The 22,017-nt window shown below is 37.6% G+C and overlaps 2 protein-coding genes and 1 long non-coding RNA gene across 5 annotated transcripts; 1 reads left to right on the top strand and 2 right to left on the bottom strand.

Annotated features, from left to right (window-relative positions):
- Positions 1–2,226: 2,226 nt before the first annotated feature.
- Positions 2,227–9,397, bottom strand: RAD1 (RAD1 checkpoint DNA exonuclease). 3 transcript variants are annotated; one of them, XM_008511959.2, is made up of 6 exons: positions 9,182–9,397; positions 8,433–8,673; positions 7,329–7,437; positions 5,669–5,927; positions 3,705–3,803; positions 2,227–3,366 (listed from the first exon to the last, which is right to left on the bottom strand). In XM_008511959.2, the coding sequence occupies exons 2-6, from the start codon at positions 8,625–8,627 to the stop codon at positions 3,183–3,185; spliced, it is 846 nt and encodes a 281-aa protein (XP_008510181.1). In that variant the 5' UTR covers positions 8,628–8,673; positions 9,182–9,397; the 3' UTR covers positions 2,227–3,182. The 3 variants fall into 3 exon arrangements, with proteins under 3 accessions (XP_008510181.1, XP_008510188.1, XP_008510194.1); XM_008511966.2 differs by having other exon boundaries at positions 8,433–8,697; positions 9,182–9,371; XM_008511972.2 differs by lacking the exon at positions 9,182–9,397 and having other exon boundaries at positions 3,667–3,803; positions 8,433–8,627.
- On the top strand, positions 9,375–19,030 carry BRIX1 (biogenesis of ribosomes BRX1). The gene is made up of 10 exons (XM_008511980.2): positions 9,375–9,650; positions 12,865–12,976; positions 14,093–14,136; positions 16,002–16,072; positions 16,355–16,404; positions 16,505–16,578; positions 16,741–16,791; positions 16,931–17,032; positions 18,266–18,394; positions 18,624–19,030. The coding sequence occupies exons 1-10, from the start codon at positions 9,396–9,398 to the stop codon at positions 18,891–18,893; spliced, it is 1,158 nt and encodes a 385-aa protein (XP_008510202.1). The 5' UTR covers positions 9,375–9,395; the 3' UTR covers positions 18,894–19,030.
- Positions 18,573–22,007, bottom strand: LOC139077839 (uncharacterized). The gene is made up of 2 exons (XR_011530414.1): positions 21,798–22,007; positions 18,573–19,368 (listed from the first exon to the last, which is right to left on the bottom strand). It is a non-coding gene; the product is annotated as an uncharacterized lncRNA (long non-coding RNA).
- Positions 22,008–22,017: the final 10 nt, after the last annotated feature.

Below are 22,017 nucleotides of genomic sequence, written 5' to 3'. Positions count from 1 at the left end.
CACGCTGAGGCAGCGTCCCACGTGCCACAACTAGAAGGACCCACAACGAAGAATATACAACTATGTACCGGGGGGCTTTGGGGAGAAAAAGGAAAAAAAAAACCACCCTGGTGGTGACTAAGATATGGATGCCAGAGGCACCTGTAACAGTCGCCAGTGGCATTTCTGATTAGAGCATTAGCTGTCCACTTGTGGACTCGGAAATCCACAGGAAAGCTGCCAACTGCTGCTGGCGTGCATGTAACCTGACACGTGTCTAAAAACTCTACCTAATAAATACTTGGGAAAAGAAAAAATACTGCACAATTTCCCCGATTTCTCAGAACTCAATAGATTTTGTTTCAGGTGTGGCAAGGAGCAGGCAGTGTGAAGGCAGGGAAGGAGAGAGGGAGTCTACACTTCTCTGAAAAATTCCCCACCCTAAACTGTTGAGAATGACACATGCCACCTTTTTAGCAATTCTAACTAATTCTTACTAGGACTGCTTGACAACACCACAGAAATTCTGTGGTTTCCAATAAAATCACTGTGTTACAAGACTTATTTTCATGAGAAAAGTAGAATTTAACAAATCATTTTTAAAAATTATTTTGAATCATTTCATCAATTCTAGGGAAGTACATCATCATCAAACAGGGAATAAACAAATTAAAAATGGAAAGAGATTCCTACCCATTCATGGTGAGCACAATTTTACTGAAAAGAAAATGAGAAAATCAAAAAGCAAAACTAAAGGTCTTAAAAATAAGATTATATTCTTCAATATGCAACATAGGAAATGAATTTGTAGTCCCCAAAGCACGGGCTCTGCCTGAGGAAGCGTGCCCCCTAGTGGTCTTTTGTAGGAACTAGAACAAAGTTGAACTAGTAAATTCCTAGGTCAAATTGAACACACACAAAGAGGAAATTATTAAATCAGTACCTTGATGTTAGGGTGATTTCAAAAGAATTAAACTCATTAGCTTCTGAATTGTAAATAGTTAAAGACATGTGCAGCTAAAATGAAAGTCTTAAATGCGCAAAAATGTCAGGCTTATTAAATCCATATCTATTTCAAATTCTTTCCAGGTTCAACTTCTAAAAAATACATTAGATCAAAATAAATTCAGAGCTAAATGACTAGACTTAAATAGTGACTAATAAGATGCTAGAAGATAATCTGAAAGTGGATGTTCTTTCATCTAATAAATATTTATTGAATGCCTAGCATATACTGGGCATGGTTCTAGGTGCTATACACACCAGTGAACAAAACCCCAAAATAACTGCACTGTTTTTTGTTTGTTTGTTTGTTTTTTGTTTTTGTTGTTTTTTTTTTTTGGAGGAAGATTAGCCCTCAGCTAACTACTGCCAGTCCTCCTCTTTTTGCTGAGGAAGCCTGGCTCTGAGCTAACATCCGTGCCCATCTTCCTCTAGTTTATACGTGGGACACCTACCACAGCATGGCTGCCAAGCAGTGCCATGTCCGCACCCGGGATCCGAACCAGCGAACCCCGGGCCGCCGAGAAGCGGAACGTGCGAACTTAACCGCTGCGCCACCGGGCCGGCCCCTGCACTGTTAAATTTAAAGGAAAACAGTAGTCCTTGAAATGTTGACTGGTTAAATAGTTTCATAATTACGTTTTAGATCTGTTCTGTTCTTTGTGTTTAAACAAAATATTTTTGGACATTTAGTAGATCCATTCATTTCCTTCTTGAACATATACCGTACTTTACAAAACTCCAACTTACTTCGTACCAGCTGGCATCCTGAGATTGCTGGGGAGACTTATGAGTTATCAGGTACTCACCCTGGCCAGATACCCAGAATTGCACAAGGGCCTATGACTAGCGCCTGCCGCTGTTCTGGGGGAGCGTTTCTCTGAAGTGCTTGGCTGCAATAACCCCCAAACCAATTTCCTCTGATGCTATGTGGCCTATTTTAAGGCAGGGCGGTCCAAATACACCTGCAAATTTTGGTGACTATCATTCAACGGTTCTCAACTATCAATAGTACAGGGGTGCTTTTATTTGGTGGAGGGGGTGGTCACAATGATTGGCATTAGTGGTTAAGGGCCAGGGGGCTAAATGAATCCTGCAATGGGCTGGCAGTTTCTTCCCATGAAGAACTGTCCCACTCACAAGGCCCAAAGTGCCTGCCTACCTAGAGACACTGAGCTATTGCTACCTCATACAGAAACTTCATTTAAGTTAGATTTTTTTTCTACTGAAAAATAAGTCAGACAATTTTAGTATTACACTTTATTCAATATCTACATGCCACAAAAATTATTTCATTGGAAATTACCCAAGAAAGTGCAAAATCACTTAATAACTGGTTTTCTACACCTTGGTTTGGTTGAGAAACTCTTAAAGGCAAAGAGATGGTATCCAACAAGTACTTACTGCACTCAACAGTTTTGAGAACAAAAAGAAAATCTGTATCTCTGAAGACTACTTTATATCTTGTTCATAGTCTTCTTCAAAATGCATAATTTAAAAATAAATCATATAATTATTCAAACTTGTTTGGTGATGGCTAAACTTCAGAAGGTTTGTGAGGAAATGAGATGTAAAGCAATTACTTCAATGCAATTAAATGCTATTTTTAAAAAAGTATCCCTTAGAACAGTGGTTCTCAAACTTTAGCATGCATCAGAATTTCCTGGAGGGAAGCTTTTTAAACTCCTGATCTCTGGGCCACCTCAGAGCTTCTGACAAGTTCCCAGGTGACGCTCATGCTGCTGATCTGGCTACGACACTTGGAGAATTACTGCTTTAAGATGTAGTCTCCGGAATTCCAACAAATAAGCAATGACCATTTGCCTTTGCCTTTTCTAATAGTAAATAAATAATAGAACATCTCAGATATGGCTTCATCAAACTTTAAATTTTTAGACTCTTGAAATGTCCTACTTAAATAGAATAGAGCATATGATTTATTCATCTTGGCTTATGATGATTCCCATGCGTTCAAAAGACAGAACCACAGGATAGTCCAGTACTGGATAACCTATGACTACATGAAAACATTTACTTACAAAACACACAGCAACTAGTAGGCAACAGGGACCTTGCTTCCATCTCCACCACACTTCTTCCCTTTAGGAAATCCAGTAAGAAACAATGAAGTGGACTATACCCAGAATGAGAACATGACCTATCACAAATGTATCCAGAAATATCACAGTGAACTGTCATACTTAAGACTCAGATTCAGGAACTTCTTCGTCAGGGCAGCAGTAATATTCCACAAAACATATTTGCCCATCTTCATTTCTAATCATATATTGTAATGAGAGGAATCCTCGGTTATCTGTCCGAATAGATACCTTACAAGACAGGACTAATGCCTTTGTAGAGGGTTTCAGTAAAGAAATCTTGTATCTGTAGAAGAGGAAAAAAAAGCTGTTATTTGGACAACTTAAAGCAGTGCTCATACTCCAAGTAAAGAATGAAAATTAGCCAAGAACTACCAAGGAGCAAATATAAGAATAAAATCAACTACTTGTCCAATTTGCCAATATTTTCTCTTCATTTTTAAAATTTAATTCACTATTAGAACCCCAAATCCCCAAGTAAACCCAGCAACCTACTGTGGATTTTTAAATGCTACATTTTCATCAAGAGATTCAAAGTTTTTTTTTTAAAAAAATTATTTATTAGAAATTTGGTATTTAGCCTCACCTTCATCATCAGTGGCAACCTCTATATTAAGAACTGACCTGTTGACCTGAGTCTGATTACAATGAAATGATTCCATCAAATCAGAATCTTTGGGATAGTCAAGGTGGGAGCTTCCTGCATTTCCAAAAGTAGATAACCTACAGTAGAAAATGAGCAACTCATTTATTCATTTGTCCAACAATAAGCTGCTTTGGGATCCAAATAAAAAAAACTTTCCTAAGAAGCTCATTCTGGTGAATGAAACAGATATGTAAAAAATGTTGACAATACACTACAACAATTACCATAATAAAGATTCCCATGGGATGCTGGAGGAGTACCAGGGAACTAACAACTAATAAACAGCTTTGAAAAAAAATCAGTTGCAAAGGAATCCAGGAGTGTTTGCCTCAATTTCATTACCTTAATCCTACTCTGATACTGACCTTTCCTCATCCTTAAATCAGAACTATATAACAGAGGACAGAGTTGAGGAGTGATGGAAGACCCCGATCTACATCAGCTACAAGCCTGGAGTCCTTTACTACCACAAGCAGTTACGGCTTTTCTGTATCTTAGGCTGCTCTTCAGGCTGTTATATGGTTTTCCTTGCTTGGTAATATCAGCAGTTTGTGTGTCGACAGCTTACAAATGTTTATATGCTTACTTAATCTGCAAGAACTCATCGATCATTTGATACAGGGTTAGCACATTGATGAGTACTATATGAGCACAGTGAGAGAAGACTAGGTGCTGGTTTTCCTGAGGATTCATCTTTTCTCTTCTAACATGACCTCTTTCTCTGAGCCATCTCATCCATGTCCAGCCACCATGAGGGCTCCCAAACCTAAATTTCTAGTCTAGGCTTATCTCCTGAGCTCTCTAGCCATACATCCAACTGCTCCCCAGCATCACAGGCACCTCAAATTTTACTCAGAAAAATTTACTCTCAGTTCCCGACCACCAAATCATTTCCCATACTGAGATGAAACATACCATGATCCATCTAATTAGCCATGCTGAGAAAGATCATTTAAATGAGGACCCTCTGAAATACTCTGTTAAAATGCCCAGAATTTTAATTCATATCACTGCCTAAGTAGGGTTCCACTGGCTTCCATTTTGGTTAACATTTTAACCAATCCTGAGCCAAATTTTTAACTGCCTAATGCTATGAGAAGGGCCTGCAGTTCTTCTAAAGTAGATATATAGAGAACAACTTATACCTCTTCCATATGTATTTAGCTCATTTACTCTTTAATCTTCTGAAATATTTCAAAAGAGAATATTTAAATCCTCTCTCCAAACTGATTCTAATCTTGAAAAGACTTGCCACCTCATAACTTGGTGGGTCAGAATATCAGGAGCAGATTGATGGTTTTTGACATTGGATTCCTGCCAAAAATTGCCCTCTCTTAGGAAGCTTACCATGACCAATTCTCCCTAAGTACTCATCTACTGGTTCCTTAAGTATTTATATATACTATTTGGTACTTAAGTGCGTGCAATTTTGTTCTTTCTACGCTGTTTCACATAACTCCTCTTCACCTTGATTTTAAGCTGTTCCTGTTGTGCTTAATAAGGTAGCTATGCACATAGCAGGTGACCAATAGATACTAGTGAATGAACTGTGTATAGAAAACATCTTTCTTTTCCATCCTGTACTAACCTGAAAGGAAAAAAAAGAGATGTACCATATAATACAAACACCTTTTCCAAAAGTTTAAGCCCAGTTTTCCTCAGGACGTAACTTGATCTAAGCAGTAAGCAATACAACAATGCAAAGACCACTAGTTTCTGAATTAGGAGTTGCACTACTCATCTAGAAACAACACTACATAATGATGAAGCTTTAGTGAGCTAATCTTCCTGGGTCTTAAGCTTCCTGATCTGTAAAAGTATGCGGTAAGAGTAAAAGCTCTCTAAAGTTCTGGAAATTCTCAGAAGCTGGATAATAAAAGTTCTGCATCCTAAGCAGAGGTGGAAGTAGAACATTCACCATCACTGCGCTGTGTTCAAGTACCTGAAATAAGGCTTGTCAGGAGACATGGTGATCTGCAGGACCTCACTCGTCATATCCAATTCGGAAAACGCTTCACGGAGCCCCTCTGACTGCAGAATAACTTTATTAACAACATTAGTGCTGCAGAAATCAAAATCCAGAGTTTCCTCGGGCTCCTGAGTATTGATTTTACAGACTGTCACCACTCCTCCTTCTTCCAGAAACAGCATCAAAGGGTAACCATACCCTTGGTAACACATCCGAAGTGCAGTTAAAGTGCCTGCAATAGAAACAAATCACACTCTGGGCTTAGCTTTACAGCTCTGGGGTCAGCTTCTCCTCAACTGATACAGAAAACGCCGCAAGAATACTTTATTCTGCCCAATTTCTAGCATATAGGTATGTATCTCCTTATAAGAAGGGATTACTTCTTCCGTAATGACAACTGTGTGTAGATAATTCCAAAAATAACTGCAAGAAAACTGGGAACCAGAACAAGATGTAATCTAACTCTTTGAAATCATTTTCCATTTTGCCAAAAACACCTCAGAAATAGCTTATTGATTTTATATATATACAGTTTCAGGATGGAGAATCTACATGGACCATTACTGCAAGTAATGGAATTGTTGCAGAACAGGTCATGCTATTTCTTGAAGGTTCACTTTGTGCAACAGTGGAGTGCTTTGACATTGTCTGTACTATAATGTCAGTATATTCACTATGATAAAGACCCTTCTAACCTCTTCCATTGGAAGATATTCTTTACATTTCCTCAAATTTTAAGATCAAATTAGGAGAAAAAGAGAGGGTGATTAATGGTGGTGTGGGTTTTGACACTGCAAACCACTAGAGAGAAGGAGGAATATGACAGGCTAGTCTAGCTCCTTTCCCTTACTGGATGGAGAGCCACAGTGAGGAATGGGGGAAAGAAGATGCTTTTATGAAAAACCACCTGGGGAACACGGCATTAGAAAATGTAAAATTAATAATAATGGAATTGTCAGTACAAAATTAAAACATATTTTCTAGAGAACAACAACTGAATTTTCCCTAGCTAATTTGCACATTTCTTTCCTATGAAATAAAACCATTCTTCTGGGGGTTCCTTGTAGTTTTATTTTTATATCAATAGCAACTGAATTCACTATTCTAAAAAACATTCCTATTCCCTAAACAAATAAAAAATATGTATATTTTAAAGGAAAGCATTTAGGAAACTAGTCATAACTTACAAACAGGGCATAAAGAAAAAAAGGAAACAAATTTTGAACACAGTAAACCATAAGTCAGGAGAATTGGTTTCAATTTTTCTCTGCCACTAACTGTAATTCTGGACAAGTTAGGAAAAAGAAGCAATTAAAACTTATTTCACAATGTTAAAGATACTTAAGACATGTTCAAAGTCTTCTTTTGGTCAGTTCAAATTTAAAATCCCAAAAGCTTTGTAAATTAAAAGATGAATGTAAATATTTTTGCGAACATGGGAAGAATGATAAGCACACTTTCTATTTTATTGTGAAAATTCAGAATCCATGATTGTGAACAATGAAAAATGAATTGGCAATTAACTTTCTAAAGAAATGTTTATATTACTTATATTCTAATAACTTTTCCTGTATTTTTCTGACCATTCTGTATAATGCTTTTATGTCATTATAATGATAACAAAATGGTTCACCTGGCATAGGACTTGATCCAAAAATAGATAAACAGTCTAAAAGGACAGTTAAATTAATTCGAAAAGTAACAGACTCTTCCTGAACTGTAAACTCTTGAAATATTCCAGCCTGTGAAAAAAAGTAAAGATGAAAACGTAATTATGTATATCAAAGAATGAAAACTCACATAAGGTTCTAGATTTCATTTTATATGTTTAAAAAATAACAACATTGTGCTGACCCCATGAAAATCATTTCTGAATACCAATCAAAACATCATAAGCTTTTTCCGTTATTATCCATTAGAATATGTACTCCTACTCAATAGTTAAATGTGCAACAGTGATTTAGGTCCCATGGAAAACTTTATGAGGGGTCCTTCATCTAGCTTCTTGGATCTATACTCTCTCTCACATGAGTCTCCCTCGTCTCCTTTTTGTGCCCATCAGGATGGCTAAGGTCACTTGGAAAAATTGCCAAATAACCTGATAATGCGTGAGTGATATTAGTTTTCAATTTCTTTTAAGGACAGGAACCATGTCTTATTTATCCCTCTATACCTGAGGTCATACTGTGCACTTAAGTGTTCACATAAATGCTAAATTAAATCTGAAATCCTATCTGAACCATACAAATCTTACTTTGTAATAAAAGATTCTATTATAAACAATAAAAGAAAAAAGTATTTTTTTAATAATAGGGAGGTAGAGGTAAAGAGCATGTACTCTGGAAACAAATGTTCTGGGTTCTCTTCCCAACTCAGCCACTTCCCAGCTGTGAGACTGTTTGCAAATCATTTAATCTGTGCCTCAGTTTCCACATGTAAAATGGGAATAATAAGAGAACCTACCTTATAGGATTATTACTGAAGATGAAATGAGTTAAACATAGAAACACTCAGCAGAGTGCTTGCCCTACAGTTTAGCTTAATATATTTTAGACATTCTTATTAACCATTATCTCTAAAACAAGATGGGAAAAGAATTTGTTACCCGGAGGGAAAAAGATTCAAATAACGATACACTGTTCTCTAACTTAAATGATGTGTATTAAGACCTTAGGAATTCATTAAACTGGGTGAAGAATATCATATGTCACAGGCTTAAAGGTGCCTCCTTCCATACCTGAATAAAAGCATTTGCTTGCACACACTTTGCATTTTCCACTGTAACCTTGATTCCATTTTTAGTGGCGAAACAAGTGGCATGTTCCCGGAAATGAATAGCCTTCAAGACAGTGGAGAGATTCCTAACGTTGTCAAGGCTGGCCACTAAGCTGTAGTCATTCTCATCTTGGATCTGTTGGGTTAGGAGGGGCATCGTCCACGGCACATTCGGCCCCGAGGGATGCTCCTGGTGCCAGCACCTGCTCCCGGGGATCACGAAACACCTGATGAGATTCGACCATAAAACTCCCCATCAGTGCTGGCGAGGCCCACGATCTCAACCCGCCCTGAGGCAAGTGGGAGAGGCCGGGGCGATGAACTCGGTCGACCAGGATAGAACCCCACTTCTGCCACTTAACTGTCCCTGTAACTTTGGGAGAAGTTATTTATCTTTCTATCTTATCTATCTTACTAATGACAAGTTTCCTTGTCATTAGTAAGGGGACAGTAACACATGAAAAGTTGCGAACAATTAAAATAGACACCTAACTCGGTAGTTCTCCTTGGGGCCAGTTTCGCCAGGCCAAACAGGGGCTACGCATCCCCCCAAAGTCGGTTTTGAGCTGTCCGGCGCCCCCAATCTCGCCTCTAACACAATACGCGATCGGAGGCGCGCCCCGGTCCCTCGGAGGATCCTCCAGGAGTCTCAGACAACTCCGCTCACTGGCCCGCCGCGGGGCAGCACGTTGACTGACGCGGAGACCCTACCTTTGCGGCGGAGTCCGGACGCCTGAAAGCCCTTCTCAGCCAGGTCACCGGGAAAGCGAGCTCCCGGGAAAACCAGGAGGAAGTGGAGCGGCTCCCGCCACTCTTTTCGGACCAGCAAGCCACCTCGGCCACCGTCACCACAAAGCTCCCGAGGCCTAGAGAGCCGAGCGTACACTACCACAGAGACCGGAAAGAGGCACCATAGAGCTGAAGGATGACCACAGAGCCGGCGCACGCTACCATAGAGATCGGAAAGGGGAGCGAGCGGCTGAGCCGGAAGGAAGGCCGAGAGCGAAGGCGGCAAGGCAAGATGGCGGCGATCAAGAGGAAACGGCGTGGAGGCTTGGCGGTTCAGGCGAAGAAACCAAAAAGAAACGAAAAAGATGCTACGCCGACAGCTAAGCGGCGCGACATGGCAGAGGAGGCGGAGGAGGAAGACAGAGACCGTATCCCAGGCCCCGTTTGCAAGGTAGAGAGGGCTACCACCGGGTGACACCTGCGGTCGCGGCTGCACGCGCCTTGCCTGGGGCTGCCTGCCTGACGACCGCTCTGCTGTTTTCAGAGTTGCCCGGTGTTACGGGAGCTCGGTCTCAGTTCTCCTCTGGGTCAGATTGGCCACCACGTTTACGTCTAACCCTTGTGCACATGGCCGCCCTCTCGGAGGCGGCCGGCTGAACAACGGGGCCGACTTCAGAGCACTTACCCCGTTCGCAGGGAAAGGACTTAACGGAGTCCTCAGTTCTAGTGTTCTGTCTTCTAGTTACTCCGTTATCATTTTTTTTAGAGGGCATTATTTTTCCTGAAGTTATTTCTCGCTATCGAGCATCTCTCTCCCAGTGATTGGTATTTTCATGTCCTGCCGTAGTCAGCTACTGTCAGGGCACCTGACCCTTGTTATGCGGTTCTTTAAAAAGTTGCTGTCCTTGGAACAGTGCCTTGATTTGTTTGATCAGGTCTTTAACTCAAGAGATAATGAAAGCTAGACTAGATAGCATGAGCTCTTTTTGTATTCGACAGACTTTTAACGTGCCAGGCACTATATGAAGTTAGGTTTTCTTTGGCTTTGGGATTGCAAAACTAGAACGTGACCCTTTCCTCCTGAGATGTCGGAGTTTAGAAGGAACTAAGAATTCACATAAAAGTGAATGGTTTTTGTTCAAAAGAAGGTGAACACAAGTTATTGTACCTAACTTTAATTCAGCTGAAAGCTCCTTAAGTAAAAGCTACATCGAATACTGTAGAGACAAGGATGGCCTTTGACTTATTAATTTCCCCCGCGCTTGGCAATACTCTAGCATATAGGAAAAATCAGTGACCCTGTGTGATGTGGTGGCAAGCACTAGGAAAGGAATTAGCTCCGAGGAGTAAAGATGAGTTTAAATTCCAGCCCTGCTGTTAACTGACAGGCACATTTCGAGCTCTTTTCTCATCTGCAAATTAGGAGGAAGAAAATGTGATTTACTTTTTGTGAAGAATAAGCTGGACTTGTAGTAAACTTTCCATAAATGTTAGTGCTCTCACTCTTCACTTAAGGAACTAGAAAGAAATATGTTAGTATTGTAGGGGAAGAAGACATTTCCTCTACCCGCTCTGGGTTCTTCTGGCCGGAGAAATGAATTAAATTCACGTGAGACCGAATAACAGGAGAAAATTAAACAAAGCTTTATAACATGTACACATGGGAGAGGCTCAGGCAACCTGAGCAACTCGCCAAAATGGCTGAAGTCAACACCTTAAATATCATCTTCAGCTAAAGACAAAGGAGGATGTTGGGGGTGGGGGGAGTCAGTTTCAGGAGGTTACCAGACAAGTACAGCAAACAAGAGTAAGATTATTATGCAGATTTGAGTCCTTGCCTTCCACGTTGATGAGAGTTTCTAGAGATATGATCATCCCTCCTTCCTGGTATAGAGAGGGAGACACCTTTACAGAGGAAGATTTCCTTTACAATGTAAATGTCTCTTAACAAAGGGTCAGTAAATTCTACTTTTCAGAGTTTCTTTCCTGTCTGCAGTTTTTTAAATGTAACCAGCCCCAAATAATCCTCATGCTGAAGAGACATATCTTGGGGTGGCCAATTCCAATCCCCCACAGTCTCTATGGTCTTAGTCATAATATGAGAAATTCAATGGAAGTGTAGAAGATAAGATCACTTTTACCTGAAGGTAATCAGGTAAGGGATCATGAATAATTTAGCCTTGGAACTGGATCTCAAAGGAAGGGCAGGATTTTGATATTCAAAAATGAGAGAGAACAAGACCAGGGAGAGGGGAAAAAACTGATCAGATGTGTTGAAGTGGAAGAAATGCTGAAAATCTAAAAAATAGAGCCAGGTTGGCTAAAGTGTAGGGTTGATTTGGGCAATAGTGAGGTAAAAACATAAATGTATTTTAAAATCCAATGTCAAAGTTATGTCATTTTGGAGTTTGTTTAGAAAATCCTAGGAGGTTAAGGATGTGATTGGAGCAGTGCTTTAAAAAGGTTAAGCTGGTGCTAGTCTTGCCATAACTATCGGAGGAGCTTCTGTTTGGGAACACTAGCCATTTAGGAGATTTAAGATTATAAGGATCTGAACGAGGGCACTGTGAATAAGAAAGGATTAAGAGTTATTGCAAAGACAAGTTGACAGATTTAGTAGTGTTTATGATATGGGAGAATAAGGGCAAATGGAATGTTCAACGCCTAGGGGACTGAAATGAGGGGTGGCATCATCAGAAAAACAAATAGGAAAGTTACTGGATTTAAGGTTTAGTATTCTAGAGTTGGATTTGAAGTGTTGAGTCAAATACTTGGATTATTAGTGCTCCAGAGAGTTCCTTACCTTTCTGTAGAGTTGACAGTCGAAGCTATGGGAATGATTATGAGAACTCAGTCCTGGAGAGAACAGAAACAAAAGAAGGCTAAGAAAGAATCTTTAGAGTCAAGAGGAGGAATTGGAGACATGGAAGAAGAAAAACCAAAAAGAAGTCAGGGAGAGCATTTCTGGGTGGCAGCTGTGGCCAGTGAATGCTGCTGAGAGATTGAATTAAAGGGGTCAGGATTGTTTGCCTTGCTACCTGGAGGCTTTTTATGAATATTATTGTGTCTCTCTATTTACCTTATATATAAGGAGTTAAATTTTCCATTGGCAGTGTTATTTCATTAGAACTAAGTGCTGTCTTTAGCTTGCTGCTGCTTTAGATAAGGAATCTAATTTTTGTCTATAACATAAGCCAAAATGGGGACTTGTAAAGGTTTCCTTTCTTGCTTCATCACATGGTGTTTTGCCACTTATGGCCTATGTGACAGACATGTTGTGGTTGTCTAAGGGTTTCATGCTATTCATGCCTCCCTGCCTTTATTGATTTGCTTCTTTGTTGACCATCTTCCCACATAAGAACAGTGCCTGGCTCCTGGTAGGAACTTAGTAAGTAGTGAATTAATATTAAAGTGCTCTTGTGCAAGAAATATGGAACGAGGAGTCCATTCTGATTTCAAGAGTGGAAAGATTTTGTGTATAGTGAAACATCTCAGTTCCCTGAATTACACATACAGGGAGAGAGGTGGAGTTATGGCTATAGTCTTGATAAACTAGAGGATGGTAGGGTATTTAAAAAGCTGGATACTTTTAAAACTATCTTTAAAAGAACGAGATAGGTTCAGTGTGAGATTTTAAAATCTTTTAACATTTTCTTTTTCTTTAGGGCAAGTGGAAAAATAAGGAACGGATTCTCATCTTTTCTTCCAGAGGAATAAATTTCAGGACAAGACATTTAATGCAAGACTTGAGAATGCTGATGCCTCATTCTAAAGCAGGTGCCTTTGTATCATATACTGTAAACATTTACTTTTATAAACTTACCTATTTATATATTTCTACTTCAAATCACACTTCATTTGTTCAGCCTTGTCAGGTAAAGAACCACAATGCCTCAGAAGTTTATCTTTTCAGTGCCAAGATTTTTCCAATTAACATTTTGTTAGAAATTCTTTGCAAAATTCATTAAAATTCTCTTCACTTCCTTAAACAGATATCATAATATTATCAAAACATTTCTTGAAGGTCCAGGAATGCCTTCATTATAATGCTCTCGGAGGTCATGAGCTGGTTTGTCTTTCTAAATGATTCAGGACTGCCTTCTATTGCTTTCTGCATCTTTTTAAAAAACTGTTCTTATTAAAAAATTAATGGACCTGGAGTATGATTTGAAGGACCTTTAAGTTGGGCTCAGCCTACTTCTAAAGGCCAAGCTATTCTTTTTAGGAATGGGGTGTCTTGCAGGCGAGTGAAGAACATTTAGTTTTTAGGGTAGAACTGAGGCATTGCTGTCATGCAGCTGTTTTTGTGCCTGTATTGGGAGGTGCTTTTGGTTTTAATTCTAGGTAATCCCTTAGTTCTTTAGACTAGTGTTTCTCAAACTGGGGTCTGCTGTTAATATCTTTAGATTTCTGAAACTAATAAGAGAAATCTGAATTTATATAAATTTTTTCTATGATAATGTAAAACTAGTTTTTATCTGTTTTCTTTGGCAACTATGATTCAAAATTTTAAGAAATATTCTTCCATTCAAATTTTATTTTTTTCAATGAGTGTTCCTTAAACTGGAGTCCTAGAACATAGCCCTTGGTTTGTGACAATGTTTCCATTTTTGAAAGGAATTCATGGAATACAGAAAGTCTGAGAAACACTGCTTAGATCATAGTATATAATTCTTGAGGACTGTTTTTTAATCACTCATTTTTACACTTACAAAGAAGATTTTTAAAGAGGTCATGTGTTTTCAGATCTAATCATTTTGAAATTAATAAAATCTTATTTAAACTGAAGATTATAAAAACACTTAGAATAATTTTCTAGAAAGCTTGTGTGATTGGATTGAAGTAGCTTTGAAATCTTTTATTTACTTGCTTTTTCTTTTTTTCTTTTTATAGATACTAAAATGGATCGTAAAGATAAGTTATTTGTGATTAACGAGGTAATTTCAGAAAGTAATAAAAGTAAAATATTCTAGGAACACTGTTATTTAGAAACAATATTTTGGAACACTAAAGATAGTTCATATAAAAAATAGGTCAGTTATTCAATGACTTCTAAATTGTTTTGTAAAAGATACTTATAAAAATGTTAACTTCAATAATCTGCCTTCTAAATTTATATAGTACTCACTGTCTATATCTCATAGTTTAGTGCTTCAGTATATATTATTTCGTGATCATTCTTATATTTGTCTCAACAAGCATATTGAAATTTCCTGAGGACAAGGATTATATTTCATTCTTTTTTTTCTCATTATGTCTAGTACAGTACTAAATTCATAGTAGGTACTCATAAAAAACTATCATATATAAAACAAAATTAAAAGACCTATTAAATATTCCCAAAAAGCCACATTGTAAAAATATTTTGCCAGTATTAAAAGTGATGTATGTGGTGTTTGCTCTTGAGGTGTTACAAACTAGAAATAGGTTAAATTTTCAAAGTATTGTTGAAGATAGTAAACTTACATCTTAAAGTAAATTTTTAAAAACTTAGAATTGTTTTAAGATAATTCTCTTTAGCTGTATATGAAAGGTTTCTTTTATTCATTTAGCACAAATTTTTGAACTTCAGCTATATGATGGCATTATTATGCATGCTGTGGAAACATGTTTAACAAAACAACGCCCCATTATCATGGAGTTTACGTTCTAATGGGGGAGACAGGCCATAAACAAGTATTGTAATTTCAAGTGAAGGTAGGAGAAATAAAACAGGGTATGGGTTTCCAGCAACTGAGGCTCAACTGGAAAACAACCAACTTAGTGTTGTGTTTATTCTAAGACAAGTGAGAAATAAAACATTGTATCTAAGAATCTTTTAAGTTATTAGGTTTGAAGTCTCAAGTAGTTTAGAGTTTGTGGACACTATATTAGATAGTGTATGAATGTTACACCAATTCAAGACTTCATTCCTGTATTGCTTTTATATATTTCTCAAGTGTGACTGTGTAAGCTTTCAAGATGCTGAAGTTTAATTCAGCTGGAAATAAGTTTTGTATGCTTCTGCCTTTCATCAGTCCCTTAGTGATTTTATAGAAGCAAGTCACAGAAGTGATAATACAGATGAGGAAGAAAAGACTTAAATTTCTTAAGGTTAAAATCAAAAAGCATGGGGCTGGCCCGGTGGCACAGCGGTTAAGTTTGCACGTTCTGCTTCTCGGCGGCCCGGGTTTGCCGGTTCAGATCCTGGGTGCAGACATGGCACCGCTTGGCAAGCCATGCTGTGGTAGGCATCCCACATATAAAGTAGAGGAAGATGGGCACAGATGTTAGCTCAGGGCCAGGCTTCCTCAGCAAAAAGAGGAGGACTGGCAGTAGTTAGCTCAGAGCTAATCTTCCTCAGAAAGAAAAGCTGAGGAGTTAAAAATCATACCTATTACTAAAGGATGGCTTTGGTTCTCTAAGGACTATATTTTCTTAAGATTGGTGAGGCTAATTGTAGAGTACTGTTTCCCTAGGGCGTTTGTTGTCGGCCTTGTAATTTGTAGTTTGTGCATGGGACTGTAGTCAGAAGAAGAGGCTCCCAGTAATGAGAAGTGAGGCCAGTTACTTTAAAATGCTAGGCCAAAAAGAATCCATGCTTCTACCAAAGAGCTGGGCAGAACATCTACTTTACCTTGGGCAGAATACCTAAGAGGAGCTTGAAGCATTTTTTTCTGTGAATAAATAAATTTATTTAGATTTAGACCTTTGTAGCTTATTAACCTGCTTAAGTATTTTTGGCAAAATCTAGATATTGATTGCATATTGTTATAGTCATTTTTGTTCACTATTTCGTTTTTCTATACTTTGCCCCATTTAGGTTTGTGAAATGAAAAACTGCAATAAATGTATTTATTTTGAAGCTAAGAAAAAACAGGATCTCTATATGTGGTAAGAGAATGTATTAATTAAGACTTGGTGGAACTTGTTTTTTAAAATGGATTTATTCTTTGTACCTCTTAAGTTATAGGCTCCTTTCAGTCTTTATGTAAAAAGATGGGGCCAGGGAATGAAGCAAACTCATTGGAGTTCACAAAAGTTGGAACCTTTAAAGAAAATTAAATATATGACTATTACGAGCATATAATGGTGTCTTTTAAACTGAAAAGGTAGTAAGCATTTACGACATTCTAAGTTCTAATTAGTTGAGAAAGCTTCCTTCATATTTTTCAGGCTGTCAAATTCACCTCATGGACCATCTGCTAAATTCCTTGTTCAAAATAGTAAGTTGACTCGATTTAAAATTTTTTATGAGAAAATTGAAGTAATCTTTTGGGATAATTGTGCCAGTTATAATTATTTTTGTTGTTATACTTTTCCTAGTTCATACCCTAGCTGAACTGAAGATGACTGGAAACTGTCTGAGAGGTTCTCGACCCCTTTTGTCCTTTGACCCTGTAAGTTTCTCACTTAGTGTGTGAGATCTAACTTTCTTACTCTGCATGGTGGTTTTTTAGTGGATATAGTTATATAATTCAATTTAGTTAACGTTAAAAACAACAAGCACAATTTTAGACAAAACAGTCGCTGTTGTTAATATGTTCACTTTATTTTTATAGGCTTTTGATGAATTACCACATTATGCTTTGTTAAAAGAACTCTTAATTCAGGTAAATATCTTTTCTGGAAAGTATTTTTAGTAATATGTTATAAATGGGTGTCTTCCTTTGGACTTTTTGTTAACTTAGCTACCTAAAACACATGATATGCCATAGAATAAGGAACTAACATGTCTTTTTTTTAAACCAGATCTTTAGTACACCACGGTATCATCCCAAAAGCCAACCATTTGTGGACCATGTGTTTACTTTCGCCATTTTGGATAATAGGATATGGTTTCGGAACTTTCAGGTTAGCTTTAATTAATTTTTGATTATGCTTTGAAATAAATTAGGACACAGCATTTATAGACACAGAATAGTAACTCCTTTTGTTTTAAATATCTTTCTTTTCCCCACAGAGTAGCAGCAAATAACTACTGTCTCATATCTTGAGTGATCTCTACCTACTTCTTTTCATGGCTATCAGTTGATAATGCAGTGTGAGTTTTCTAACAAGTCACTATATATTCAGTAAAACATAAGGTTCTCTCCCAAGGGGTTAGAATCTCTTGGTGGCGAGGGGAGGTTAAGACTTAGAAAAACATAACCCCTGTAGAAGGCATTCAGTGAGAACTATTAGGTGAGTCATACAGTGACTCATTCAGGAGGAGAGATGATTCTGGAAATCTTGAAGCAGAAGTTTGGCAGAATAATAAGTCTGCACAAAAGTGGAGAGGTGGAAGAGAACAGCAAGATAAAATTTCAGACAGCATATAAAGTAAACTGGGCTCCTTTCTGTGTTATTTTGGGTACCTGGCAATGTGACTTAAATATAACCTTCTTAACCTCTGAGGGCAGATATAGCTGAATCAACACATTATTTGTAGTTCAGAAGTGCCACAATCAGTACCTATTCAAAAATTAATTTGGCCATGTATCCTTTTATATACCTTTTAAATTTGAATTAGATTTACAAAAACAATTTAGGGGTTGATTTAAATTTTAAAAGGATCCCTGTAGGGTGCTTTAATACAATTTGTTATAGTGGTCGAAGTTTAAAAAATTCATTTAACCACAATATTTGCATTGTGAGAAACAGGATATGGACTAAATTGGACTTACTCAATTTTATTTTTTTTGCTGAGGAAGATTCTCCCTGAGCTAATATCTGTTGCCAGTCTTCCTCTTTTTTGTATAAAAGCTGCCACCACAGCATGACTACTGACGACTAGTGGTGTAGGTCCTCTCCTGGAAACCAACCCCAGGCCAGAGTATGTTGAACTTAACCACTAGGCCATCGAGGCTGGCCCCAAAATTATTCAATTTTAAAAGAACACACTGAAAATATTTATATTTTCCTATGACAACTACCTGTAACTAGTAATATATTTCAGAAAATATTGATGATTTGATGCTTGCCAAGTTTCAATTCCACCTTAATTTTATTATGAGTTCTTTTAGGCACATTTGTAATGAAGTTATAGCCAGTATACCTTTCAGGAATAGTATATCCAAACCAAAATGAATTGTTTTTTTATTAAAGATCATAGAAGAAGATGCTGCTCTTGTAGAAATAGGACCTCGTTTTGTCTTAAATCTCATAAAGATTTTCCAGGGAAGTTTTGGAGGACCAACTTTATATGAAAATCCTCACTACCAGTCACCAAACATGGTAAGCTGTTTTTGTTGTTCAGTGGTCCTCAATGTCCCAGAATTCTGGCCCAAATGTCAAGTAATTATTGTTCTGTTAACTGTGAAACTGAATTTGGTTTTGCTGCATACAGTCTTGTAAATTACTATTTTTTAAATGACACAGGGAGAAGGGAAATAGCGTTCATAAGTGAATATCATTGGCATATATAGTCTTTACTTTTATTTCAAAAACATCTGTTTGTTTCTAGCATCGGCGTATCATAAGATCCATCACAGCTGCAAAATACAAAGAGAAACAGCAAGTGAAAGATGTGCAGAAGCTGAGAAAGAAAGAACCAAAGACTATTCTTCCACATGATCCCACTGCAGATGTTTTTGTTACACCAGCTGAGGAAAAACCAGTAGAAATACAGTGGGTAAAACCAGAGCCAAAAGTTGATTTGAAAGCAAGAAAGAAAAGGATTTACAAAAGGCAAAGAAAAATGAAACAGAAGATGAACAGTGGAAATACAAAATGAATTAATGGATAATTTGTTTTCAGTTATTTTATATTTATTTTGTATTCCATGTGTAAATACTTTTATTATCCAGGACTGTCTTATTTTTAATTAGTGTGGCATTTAAAAGAAAGGAAAATTAAAATCTTGTGGCTTCAGTGGTGTCTGTGTTTTTTCAAATATCACCAGAACTCATCAGTTAACTTCTGTCTGTCGTTTTAAAGCTTGTATGGTATTACTCAAAATGTAGCACATTTAAAGTTTAGGCTTGCTCTCTCATTAAAATTTTGGGCTTAGCAAAACTGAAATTTAAACACGTGTATTGGGTCATTATTGTAAGACATAGCATCAGGCCCTTTGCTTGTAGAGCATAGTTTTGGATGGTAAAGTGCGGGTAGACTGGATGCAAGGAAAACATCTTACTGAAGTTTGGGTCTTTGAGTCACCAATTAATGAGGCCTCTCGGAAAAGCAAATCTCTGATTTTGTTTTCTCACCTGGAAAAAGAATACAGTAAAAATTCTTAGGTTTTGAGAATCAAATGAGTTAATACATGTGTTGAAAGCATTTTGTAGGTTATAAATTTAATTTAGAAACAGTGGGTATAAACTATTAAATTAAGAGTAAAAGGAAGAAAAGTGCGACAGTTGTTAGCACTAGAATATTTGAATTTCTCCCCTTACGAAAGAACTTTGTTTGAAGCAAAGAACACTGAGCTTAAGGTCCTGGGAGTGGATTAGTAACAGGGAAAGACAAGATTCTGGGTGCCAGTGGCCTTGAACAGGTGGGCGGCTGCTGAGGAGATGGGCAGATAGATATGCCATACATGTTAGTAACTAATAAAATTGGATCATGGATGTGGTGATTTGTCACCATTTTATTTCACATTAATCATTTTCGAATGTCTTTGTTATATATATAACATGATTAACTGCACAGTATTCCACTCTATACCATAGCTGTATAATCAGTCCCTTAGTGTTGGATATTTTCAGTTGTATCTTTTTCTGGTATAGGTGCTTGCAGCAAATGTTATGTAAATTACTTTGTACAACACTTGTGGTTTCCTATAAGTGGAACTCAGGTCCAAAATTATTAACATTAAGACATTTTGATTGTTCCTCTAAATATTGTACCTCATTAGAGGTTACAGTGTTCATTTCCTTGTGCCCCTGTCAATGGTGAAATATGTCATTTTGATAGGAACAAAAATGAGTACTCTTGGCTAGGTATTGGTTTTTCTTTTGTGACTGATGCTTTTGTGTAGTAGATATCTTTTACTAATTTGTAAGAGCTCTTTTATATAGAAAGGTTATTCTAGATGTCTTTCCTAGTTACCACTTGCCTTTTATGGCTTTATTTTAAACCTGTGTAGACAGGATGAATATTATATTTCATTTTTTCCTTAGTTTTCTGCTAAGAAAGCCCTTGAGTGTATAATTAGGCTACTTTATCTTGAAAGAGTCTAAATTAGGCTACTTACCTTGAAATCATCTACATTACGCAGGTAATTCAGGTCAGAGGTTCACTTGAAATACTTGTATGTGGCTGATGAAAGCCAAATCTGGTTAAGCGGCGGGGGGTGGGGGGGGCATTATTTATTTGGGCAATTGAATATAACCTTGGACAAAAACAAGACAGCTGTATTCAGGATTTGTTTTTAAACACCCACATCTCAAGAGGTTAATTATAGGTTATAAACATAAACTGGATCAACAAGTTGTGAGTTTGAGTGAAGAACTAAACTTTTATACTTTTTGATGTGTGCGTAGAGTTTTAGTGGAATTTCCATTTAACAATTTTGATTATCAGTTTCCATGTACAGACATTTTCCTATCCCAAATTACTTCCCTTTCGTAGTCATTTATATGGACACTTCATTTGAGAATTCCTCATTTCCCAAGTCCACGTTCATTTAGAAGTCCATCTGTTGAAAAGATGTTCCTTTAGACAAATTTATATCCAGTGTAATTGTCTATAAATTTCTATACAATGTTACAGGCAAAAATAAATCCTTCTTCCCTCGGGAGGAAAAAGAGGCAAGTGACTCTCAGAGGTTGTAAGCAAAACCAGATGTAGTTGGGGGAAGAAAAACGTCCTTTTGTCACTTTTTGTCTGTCCTCCCCCATCCATTCTCAGATGGGGAAAGGTCCCATTTTTTTCTGTACTCAAACTTCTCAGTCCCTATTCGTTACCAATTTACAAATGAACTAGGGCCAGATAGCATCTTCCTTCTTCGGAAAAAAGGCAGGTGTATGAATTTTGAGGAGCGGGTTGGTTGGACCGTGGTGTGTGGAGAAACTTGATGAGGTTTAGAATGGGTTTGATTGTGCAGGGGGCAGGATATTAGGGAAGAGAGGGACAGCCTTCCTAAACTGAGTACTCGGACCCCGTACAATAGATGTTTGTCAGCAACGGAGCCAAACTTTCTCTCTTGAACCATACATGGTTGACAAATAGCACCTACACCTAACAACCGACGTATATAAACATTCCACATTACAATGAAATATATTGGTATATTGATGCATTTTAATGACAATTAGGATATGTTTTGATACCTTATCAAATTTGGTGGAACAGTTTTACAGATCTTCTATCCTGTAATACAGTGTATCAGATCAGAAGAAAACTACTGGTTAAATATTATCCCTTAACTGCATTCTTAACCTAAACTAGTCCTAGAAATGTAGGATTAGAGGCCAGAAAGTTAGAATTAAAGTGTGCTGGATGAATGGGTCAGCACAGTTTCATCCACATTGGTGGTAAAACATTTAGTATGTTATTTTAAAATGTGTGTTCCCTCAAGTCGTTTCAGTTTAAGTCATCTTATTTACTGTTATTTCTCATGCATATTGGTCAAGACGAGCAATATTAGAGATCTCGTTAAGCGGCAGCTGAAGAGAATTGAAAATAGTTTAAAAACCTGTTGTTCGGTCCAATCGCATCCTGCCATTGGCTAGTTGGGGGGGCTCGAGCAAACCACTTCACTACTTCGAGGCTGCGTTGCCTCATCTGTAAAAACGGGGCTGGAATTGAGAAATTATCATCAAAACCACAAGCTGTTTTCCACAGTCTTCTCTCATCAGACTCCTATCTCCGCCCTCATGTTGCCTGCCCAGCTCGTGCCACGCACACTGACGCCA

The sequence above is a fragment of the Equus przewalskii genome, chromosome 20 (assembly GCF_037783145.1).
Source record: "Equus przewalskii isolate Varuska chromosome 20, EquPr2, whole genome shotgun sequence".
Lineage (NCBI taxonomy): Eukaryota > Metazoa > Chordata > Mammalia > Perissodactyla > Equidae > Equus > Equus przewalskii.
This window is presented reverse-complemented; position numbering and strand designations above follow the sequence as displayed.